The following is a 10,379-nucleotide window of genomic DNA, read 5'->3' as shown; positions in this document are numbered from 1 at the left end:
CACACTTCCCATGGAGTCTTGCAGACTTTTCTACCTGGGCTGATCTGGAACAATTTTCTTGTTCTCAGTTTCCTACACCTGTTGGTGCACCTTTGCCCCCAGCTATGGGTTGAGAAAGGGTCTCATGAACTATTCTGCCTGGGCTGACATCAAACGGTGATCCTTTTCCTCCCAAGTAGCTAGGATTACAGGCATGAACCACCAGTGCCCAGCAAGATTTGATTTCTGCCCTAGCTCCATCTAAGCTAGCATGGTAACAATATGGAGGGCTGGAGAGTAGATGTGGAAAGACAGATGTCAGCAGTCCAGAAAGGAAATGGTGGGAGCCTGGACCCACATGACAGCACTAGGGGGAATAAGAGATGGTCAGAGTCTGTAAAGGATTTAAAGGTAAAACCTAAGAGGGAGTGAGAAGGTAGGTCTGGAAGGATGCTAAGGCTGTAGGAGCAGAAGGAAAAATGGAGTTGTGAATGGAGGTGGTAACAATCAAAATGGCATACCCAAAAAAACAAAACAGCAATTATTAAAACAAGGATTTATTTGGGTATTATTGTCACAGGATCAAAGACAAAATTTTTGGATGGTTTGCAGAACACTTGCAGTCCTGGAGCTAGAAACAGTACTTGTATAGAATGAATTTGTAGGAAAACCTGATCATCTAAGCCCTAAAATTAAATCATAAAAACTTTATCCTAAAACAGGCATTTTAAACATATGTCTGTCATTCTAAGCTTATATCTGTATGATCTAAATGCCTAAATCCTTGTAAAATTTCCAACAAAAGCAATTTTCTCCAAGTTGTAGCTATCAGGAGAGGGGGCACAGTAGTGTGGAGAAAGGGTCCACTGTCCAATATATCCCAGGAAATCCTGTTTCTTAGCTGGAAAGCATTTGGTTTGGCTTAAACAGATTCCCAGTAAATGGTCAGGGTCCTCTATGCAGCAATATGCAGAACTCGGGGAACCTGTGCTTTTCAGACACCTGGAGCCCCAACCAGCTGCAGGTTATCAAAGAGCAATGCAAACATGGTGAAGGGCAAAAAACCTGGAATGAAACTGGACACGACTTCTGGTATTGTTTATAACCAGTAGTGTGACATGCAGTGCTGATTGCTCTTCAATTTGGTTATTTGTTGTAGAACCTTCAACATGCAGACCTCTAGCTCTAGGTCTGTGCATCTGAGTGAATGGCAGAATTACTTTACAGTTACATCTGGTACTTGTACATCAAAACAGGTGCATACTATGTACAGGTGCTGCACATTCAATATGCCTGGGCAAACTGAGATCTCCCAGGTCTGTGCTACCAAACTGTTCAAGTATGCCAAGAAATATTCTGCAATACTGATTCTGACAATGCTGAAACTGGCCTGAATAACTAGGCAGAAAACATCTTAGCTTTGGCAAGATCTCAGCACACTAACAGAAGTGGCAACCTGGATTGTCAATAAATAATGGTGAATGTACAGGATATGCAAGCGGGCAAGAAAATGAAGGATTCGCTTCTGGACCCTGCTAAGGCTTCAATAGTACTCCATAAGGAGGCTGCTGTCTTTGATTTTCCCCAAGTTTAGTGTTTGTAGAGGTTCTAAAGGAGTTGACCTTTTACTCAGCTCAAGTCCTGACAGAAATTGGACCCAAGATAGTGCAGGAAGCAACCTTGGATGTATCCTGCCTAAGAATGCCCCACTGTCCAACACCACTAAGACTTGCTTACCTCCTGGCCGTCCTTAGGTGAGTCAGCCACTGCAAAATTCCACATCATACCATTATTCAGAAACACCAAAAGCAAATCACAACTCTCCTAAAGCCAATATAGGACTAAGTATATTCTTAATAGATCTTTCTATGGTTCTGAAACTGTCCATGCCTTCTCTAATCTACCACTGAATAAGGCTTTTAGTAAAACGGAAGACAATGGCCATTATCTAAAAGCCTTATTCAGTGGTGGATTAGGAGCTTCAGCCAGGAAACAGATGGTAACCAGTCTGATGTTCAAGGAGCAGTGCTGCCTCAGTGAAGATGAAGTTGTACAGGTAGGCCAGCAGTGGGAAGGGTTCTCTGGAGCAGGCATGACTCAGCTTTGCTGGGAGGCTTCCCTGGGTCCCATTTAGTTTACACATGGCTGACATTGCTACCATGACACTAGATCAACTTTGACCCACAGCTTATGTTGATTTTGAAAATGCTTTTAGAACTGTGTATCCTTCTAGAGCTTTATGATAATAGGAACAAAACAATTGGCTGTGGAAAATGAGTGAGACACTTGAAAAGATGGTTTCCTTTAACTTAGGAAACTGGGGTTGTGTTAGTGACCATTTTTGGAATCTATTCTGAATTCCATAATGGACCTCAAACGAGTTGTTCAAAATTTAACAACTGTATGTTGGATTTGCTTTCCAGTTATGATATACATAAGCCTATTTAAATGCAGAGAAAACGAAAAAAAAATAATGCAGAACTTTCTGCAGGAAAAATATACCATCAAGGTCTCTTCCCTTATTCACTTAACATCTACCATACTAGGTTTTTTTTTTTTTTTGGGGTCCAGTCGTGGGGCCTGAACTCTGGGCCTGGGCATTATCCCTCAGCTCTTCAGCTCAAGGTTAGTGGTCTACCACTGGAGCCACAGTGCCACTTCTGGCTTTTTTTCTTTTTTTGCTTATGTGGTGCTGGGGAATCGAACCCAGGGCCTCATGCATGCAAGGCAAGTGCTCTACCACTGAGCCACCTTCCCAGCCCCTGTACTAGGTTTCGCAAACAGGACTCTTCATAACCCACAACCTTCCAGTCCTGACTCGATGCAATAACACCCTTTAATAAACTACTTTGAAATTCCAAATGATGGCCTGACAGTTTTTCTAGTCAGGGAATGGAATGTGTGGTGCCCCCAAGATCCTGGCGACAGCAGGGGCTGTTTCACAAGTTCCCCCTGGGTTGGTTGCAGCTGACTATAGACTCCAGGACCTGAAAGCAACATATTCTTTCCTGCCATGCCATTCATCTGTCTTTCCTTTGTCCTCCTTCATCCTGGGACTGTTTTGGAAACTGGGTAACTCCCCACTGGCAGTTTGCAGGAAATATTTTCAAGGCAGGACAGCATGCCAGGGATGCTATCCTTTGTTCGACCATGAGGAGGATGAACAAGCTCAAGAGAACATTTTGTGAACAGGTGAAAGTGACCCACTTTGTTTATGTCTACTGTAGCCAATGAAAGTGGACGTCTGAGGCTGTCCTACTTCCACACACAGGAAGCCCAGTTCCAACTTGACTGGATTATTACTTAAGACAAATGGATTTCTCTTGGGTCCAAAGGTCTGGGCAGTGGGTCCAGTGGTATGAAAATCCTGGAAGACTTACAGGATCAGGGCACCCTTTAGATCATCCTCTTCCCACCAGACAATCCCAACTCTGGAGATTGCTGCAGGTTAGAAACTGTAAAATGGAACATGATTTGATCTCAAGGTCATTCAAGTCTTATCACCCAAGGGATAAATCCCCTAAGAACAATTCTGTGCTCTTTAGATTTTCAGTCTTCCATGTCAGTGAATTTTCTCTTCTTGTAATTCTGAACAAGGTTGGAAGCTGTGATTTGAGAAGCCTGACCCTTTTCCCAACACTGAAAGTCATTTAGTCCTTTCTGTCCTATGTGAAATAAGCCCCTTTCCATCTCATCCAGCCTGGCTACCAGTGCTGAAGTATCTTCATTGTAGGCATTCTGCGAGGAGTCCATGATGCGGCGGAAACGTCCAATAAAAGTCTAAAGGGAAAGGCAGCGAGACAAATCAAGGTTGTTTTCCCATCTCATACAGACAGACCCATATATATGTTGGAACAGTTGCTACACACGCATTCTACCACTTGAGCCCTCTCCAGCCCATTATGCTGGCTCACTGAAATGGCACAAAGCAATCTAGTAGGAGGCCTAGATGCCCTTTACCATTCAGGAACATTGTCATATATTGCCAGGCCTTGGTATCCTTGACTCTGAAATGGGATTACTGCGGAGATCCAATGGGTGATAAGAAAACCAATGAATAGAAAACTAATGAATAGCACCTAGCAAATGGCTGACCCAAAGGAAGCTCCTCAAAAAGCATTATTCATTATCATTATTGGGGGTAGCAGCCATAATGGACTTCTGATTTAACTGAATGAAGTGTTTAGTTAGTCCAAGAGCAGGAAGGAGACACAAGATCCAGTGAGGTTATTTTATGAATATAAGCTCCTGCTCTACATTCTTCAACTGTCTCATGGAGATATCATCTTACCTGTGTCAGTTGTGGGGCCTAAACTCTGGGCTTGAGCACTGTCTCTCAGCAATTCAGCTCAAGGCTAGCAATCTACCACTTGAGCCATAGTGCCACTTCCGGCTTTTTCTGCTTATGTGGTGCTGAGGAATTGAACCCAGGGCCTCATGCATGCAAGGCAAGCACTCTACCACTGAGACACCTTCCCAGCCCCACCTGTGAGTACCTTTAAAGCACTTCAGAGCAATGACAAGAAAACATACAACTCATTAAAAGGCAGGACTCTAATTCAAGAACACGTCCTGGGGACATTGTAAGACAGATGGAATTTTGTGTCTGTAGTATATAGTTGTGTCTGTAGTGACTTCTTTTCCTAAATGGAAAGCAATGTTGCTCCTTACCACCTACATCAAAAGCAGCAGCACTAGGAAAAGAGACTGGAAGGGTCAGACGGGGGAGAGCAAGAGATAAACCCTAATCTGATGGAGGATGCAGCCCAAGAAGAAATATGCATCCAGAGCCAACAGTTCTTATAAACTAACAATGAGGAAGTAAGCCTTGACTGTTTACATCCCAGGAGGCAGAGAGGATGGTTAGTTCTATTATGAATAGAACAAAAGATACATATGCATACTTCAAATAAGGTTCTACCCACAAAGGACAGTGATGGACAGCACTGTTTCACCCATGGAAAGAACAAATACAGTGCTGGATGCAGCTCAGTGGTAGAACACTTACCTAGAAATTCAAAACCCTAGGTTCCAGCCTGAGCACCTCAAAATTAAATGGCTTCCCCCATGGTATAACCCATTTTCACTGTATTTATTGTTGGTATAATTTGTGGAGGGGAAGGGAAAAACAAATTGTTTAAATAGGGATGCAGGTAGACCCATTGCAACAATGAGATATACAAGACGTTATGTCGAAAAACGAACTTTCCAACTTCGGAGGAGGTGGGGCACAGAAGGGGGGAGATGGGAAGGGATGGGAAGGGGAAACAAAGGAGGAGGCAACAATGTTTGATAAGAAATGTACTCATGGGGGGGGGAGAAAGAAAAAAAAAAAAAAAAGAAATGTACTCATTACCTTGCCCGTGTAATTGTAACCCCTCTGTACGGTATTTTCACAATTAAAAAAAGAAAAAAAATTAAATGGCTCTGCATGGGATTTTTGTTGTTGTTGTTTGTTTTTATGCTGGTCCTGGGGCTTGAACTCAGGGCTTGAGTGCTGTCCCTGAGTGTTTTTGTTCAAGGCTAGTGCTCTACTGCTTGAGTCACAATTCCGCTTCCAGCTTTTCAGTGGTTACCTGGAGATGAGTCTCAAGTATATTCCAGCCCAGGCTGGTTTTGAACCTTGATCCTCAGATCTAATCCTCCTGAGTAGTAAGGATTAAGTGTGAGCCACCAGTGCCTGGCTTCTGCATGGTTTTTTTTTTTAATCTAACTCTGAAATTATGACTCGATCATTATTTGACACCCAGCAAGGTCACAGTGCTTGAGCCAGTCATGTAGCTACTCATGGGGAGCCAAGTCAGCCCCAGAAGGAACAGACCAGATCATGAGTAATGACATAGTTTCCAACAGGAACTTTTGTGTAGGCCTATGACAGGCTAGGACTGTGTATATATGTGCCTGTCACCTGTAGCCCACCATTTCTTGATCTGCCTGCTAGTCCCAATTCTCAGGAAGCAAACAGAGCAGCAGACAATCATATTAAACACATATTACACTCAGGAGGAAGACAGCTAAACAGGGTGACAATAATGACCCTGACAGTTAAAAAGGCAGTATTAAAAAAAAAAAAAAAAACTTCACTGTAAAGAAATGGTTCACAATTGAGAAGAATGCAGTTCAATTGGACAAGAACAGAACACATATTTGCATGTATAGAAACATCACACAGCATCCTATGAATATGAACAACTTTTAGGCTTTTTGTTTTGTTTCATTATTTCTGTGGTGCTGGGGCTGGCTCAAACTTGGGGCTTCAAATGTGCCAGGCAAGCGATCTACTGCTAATCTACATCCTCAGTTGAACTTTTATGTCTTCATATATCAGTTAAAAACTAAAAGAAATTTAAATAAAAAAAAATCTAACTGGCAGACATAGTGTAATCAGACAGCAACCTAAATGAATGACAAACTAAGTTCATATGCTTCCCTAGAGAAAAGTGACGGTGGTGGCCAAACGTTCAATGGCACCCATCCTCAGGGAAGTTCTTACCTGCAGCAGGGACTGGGAAATGTCCGGGTTCTCTGCACCGTCAAAGTGCAGGAGCTGTGAGCCGAATGCATAGAAATATGGCCCCATCTTGTGCAGGTCCACCACGTTGGCATCCGCACTGAACACAGTCCTCCAGCCTTCCTGATAGATCTTGGGAAGCTCCACAGAAAGGATGCGTCGTTTGTTGTCAAAAAGTCCCTTTGCCAGCCACAAGGGGAGTTCAAGCTTCGAGCCCTGCAGCACACAGGAAGGCAGTTTCTATTTTTATTTCTTGTGCCATTACTGGGGCTTGAACTCAAGGCCTGAGCACTGTTCCTGAGCTTGTTCACTCAAGGATGGCATTCCATCACTTAAGTCATAACTCTACTTTTTGCTGGTTAACTGGAGATAAGAGTCTCAATAGCTTTCCTGCTCAAGTTGACTTCAGACCTTGATCCTCAAATCTCAATCCTCCTGAGTAGCTAGGATTATAGGCATAAAATACCAATACCAGGCAGAATGGAGTTCTTACTCACTTATTATGGCAGTATTGGGGTTGGAACTCAAACCTCACACTTGCTAGGCAGGCGTTCTGCCAGTTGAGTCACACTTCCAGACCCCCTAACTTCTCAATAGAAACTCAGAATCCCCAAAACAATAGAAATGGAAAGACAACTTCTTAAATGCTGAAAGAAAAATGCTAATGTAAAGCTTCTCACACCTTAAAAGCAAGGGCCGGGCGCTGGTGGCTCACGCCTGTAATCCTAGCTACTCAGGAGGCTGAGATCTGAGGATGGCGGTTCAAAGCCAGCCCGGGTAGGAGAGACCGTGAGACTCCTATGTCCAATAAACCACCAGAAAACCGGAAGTGGCGCTATAGCTCAAGTGGTAGAGCGCCAGCCTTGAGCTGAAGAGCTGAGGGACAGCGCCCAGGCCCAGAGTTCAAGCCCCCACGACCGACAAAAAAAAAAAAAAAAGGTGAACGGGCTGGGAAAGTGGTTCAGCGGTAGAGCGCTTGCCTTGTATGCATGAGGCCCTGGGTTCGATTCTTCAGCACCACATAAGCAGAAAAAGCTGGAACTGGTGCTGTGGCTCAAGTGGCAGAGCGCTAGCCTTAAGCTGAAGAGCTGAGGGACAGCACCCAGACCCAGAGTTCAGGCCCCAGGACAAACAAACAAAAAAGGCAAAGGTATACGAAAGGCATTTCCAGGGAGAAGGGTGAGGAAAAGAGTAAGTCTGACATGGTATCCTCGCCAGGCTGGGAACCTGGATGGATTTCGGAGGGCTTCCACCTGTCCTGGAACTGCTGACAGTACCGTACCCGAACGAGATACAGAAGCCGTGTGGTTGGCCCTCAGCCCCAGCTTTCCAGGGCTAGGAGGCGGGCAGTGCCTGGGTCTCCCCCACATTTCACTCCGCGCCTCCTTTCCCTCGCGGACATTGCTCAGCACACGATCATCCCGCACGAGAGATGCCTGTGTTACCCACGTGGATGCAAACGCTGTTGGTTAACAGACAAAGTGGGCAGCGGCTGAGGCGCGTGGATAAACGCAGGGAACACGCGCCCACCTCTATCCCTGCAAGCACACAACGCTTGCGTTTGCCCCTGCGTGGAATGGGGGTGGGGGGGCTGTGAGGATGACCGTGGGACTGTTAGTTTGGGGGGAAGGGAGAGGGACGAGAGGGCGGCGGGGAGGACGAGGGCCGAAGGGTGGAGGAGGACCACGCGGGACACGGCGTGTCAGGGGTGGCGATGGCACGCGGAGCCGCACCGAGGCCGCGGAGGCAATGGCGGGTGGGGTGGGGGGAGAGAGGGGAGCAGGGGCTGCGGTAACGAGATGGGGTCCACTACGCGAGTGTGGCCACCCGGACGCCAGGGGGTGGAGACGGCGGCGCGAGCCCGCGGGGGGGGGCGCGCGCGCCGGGGCCCGCAGCCCGCGGGGGCGCGCCCCGCCCCGCCCGGGCCTCACCTGCGGGAGCGCGCGCCGGGGCCCACAGCCCGCGGGGGCGCGCGCCGCCCGGGCCTCACCCGCGGGAGCGCGCGCCGGGGCCCACAGCCCGCGGGGGCGCGCCCCGCCCGGGCCTCACCTGCGGGAGCGCGCGCTCGGGCTCGGCGCCCCGGTCCAGGAAGAAGGCGCCCAGGCGCGGCAGCGGGGCCTCCGTCAGCACCGGCAGCTTCTCCTGGGACATGAGGATGTCGTCTAAGGATAGAAAGTTCTCCTCGGAGCTCAGCGCGCCCGACTCCACGCGGAAATAAGCCTCGGACATGGCGGCGGGACGAGGGCCTCCGCTCCGGGAGACTCCGCTGAGGAAAAGCCCGAGCCCCCGCCCGACCGCGGCAAACGCATTTTCCCGCGCTCTGGGAAGGGCTAGGCCCGAGCAGTCGATCGATCGGGGGCTGGCCTTAGCCGTGGGCCCAGGCAGAAGCAATCGATCGCGTCTGCCGATCTGGTTCGGCGGGAGCGCGGACGCGGTGGCTCTGCGGAGTCGGAGGGAAAGTTTTGCGTGGAGCGGGGAGGGTGGCGCTGTGCCGCCGCTTCCCCGGGGAGCTGCACCTGTTCTGGGTTCTATTCGTGCGCTCGTTGCAATGTCACACACACCCCCGCACATTTAGGGGCTTCCAATACAGTCATCATGTTCCACACCCGTTCTCGGCCTGTCTAGAAGGCACCTTTGACCCGTTTTCACAGCATTTCTTGTCAATCTTGGTCCTTGGAAAAAATTAACAAACCACCATCGTCAGGCAGCCCCGGCCGCCCTCTCACATTTCCCACTTTTCTTCTCTCTCTTCATTTTATTTTTCTGGCAGGGGCTTGGGTCTTGCGTTTGCAAATGCAATCCTTGAGCCGAGATCCTCCACATCTCCACCCCCTGACGAGCTGGGATTCCAACTGTGAGTCACAGGGCCTGGCCTGAGAGTTTGTTTTGAAAGGTGCCTACAACCAGTGGCAGAAATCGCAGAACTCCGGACGATCTCGAGTCGGAGACCAGCCTGGACTACATTAGGGAGGTCCTATCTCAAAATGAGAAAACAAATGAGATACCCAGAATGTCTTTGGTGATGTAAATCATAGAGCTAGAAGCACAGCCAGAGTGAGCTAGGCGTGTCAACTTCCTTTATGTGTCCCCAGCTAATGTATAAATGGTTCCCAATTTACAGCACATCACTTGTGATTTCTCACTGTGGCTCAAAAGCACACCAATACAAGCATTCTGTTTTACACTTTCAGTACAGTATTTAATAAATTACATGAGGTATCAACCTTTTAAGATAACACGTTAAGGTTATGGTTATGGGATATGTTAAGGCTAATGGATTCTGAGGATTATTTAAGGTGGGCTAGGCTAAACTAGGATATCCCATAGGTTAATTTCTATTAAATGTGTATTAAATGCATGTTTACTGGTAACCCCACTGTAGACTGAAGAGCATCTGTATTTAGTGAAAGGTTATTTAGAGACAGAAGTGATGAAATGGTTGCCATTCATTTTATAACTCGTTTTCAAGCAGTGATTTAGAATAGCTTACCACGTTTTAAATACCAGAATTTTCTTTACCCTTGGTAATGGAAAACCAAGGAAATTAAAACCTCACAGTCTCTCCCCCCCCAAGAGCTATAAAAGTACATTTGTTTCCTTATGCAAAAATTACATAAAATTTTGGGCTGGGAATGTGGCTTAGTGGTAGAGTGCTTGCCTAGCATGCATGAAGCCCTGGGTTTGATTTCTCAGTACCACACAAGCAGAAAAAAGCTGGAAATGGTGCTGTGGCTCAAGTGGTAGAGCACTAGCCTTAAGCACAGAGAGGCTCAGGGACAGAGCCCAGGCCTTGAGTTCAAGACCCAGGACCAGCAATAATAATAATAATAATAATAATAATAATATAAAATCTTGATTACAGAACTGCTTAAAATTTAATACTAATGTC

General features: G+C 47.0%; 1 protein-coding gene and 1 pseudogene across 1 annotated transcript; one reads left to right on the top strand and one right to left on the bottom strand.

Moving 5' to 3' along the window:
* Nucleotides 1-520: 520 nt before the first annotated feature.
* Gins3 (GINS complex subunit 3) lies at nucleotides 521-8,815 on the bottom strand. The gene is made up of 3 exons (XM_069992420.1): nucleotides 8,540-8,815; nucleotides 6,473-6,706; nucleotides 521-3,759 (listed from the first exon to the last, which is right to left on the bottom strand). The coding sequence occupies exons 1-3, from the start codon at nucleotides 8,717-8,719 to the stop codon at nucleotides 3,529-3,531; spliced, it is 645 nt and encodes a 214-aa protein (XP_069848521.1). The 5' UTR covers nucleotides 8,720-8,815; the 3' UTR covers nucleotides 521-3,528.
* On the top strand, nucleotides 1,149-3,227 carry LOC138806872 (fidgetin-like protein 1; annotated as a pseudogene).
* Nucleotides 8,816-10,379: the final 1,564 nt, after the last annotated feature.

Source organism: Dipodomys merriami, unplaced genomic scaffold (genome assembly GCF_024711535.1).
Source record: "Dipodomys merriami isolate MVZ:Mamm:240054 unplaced genomic scaffold, mDipMer1.0.p SCAF_41, whole genome shotgun sequence".
Lineage (NCBI taxonomy): Eukaryota > Metazoa > Chordata > Mammalia > Rodentia > Heteromyidae > Dipodomys > Dipodomys merriami.
Note: the sequence above shows the minus strand (reverse complement) of the source record. Positions and strands in the feature narration are given on the sequence as shown.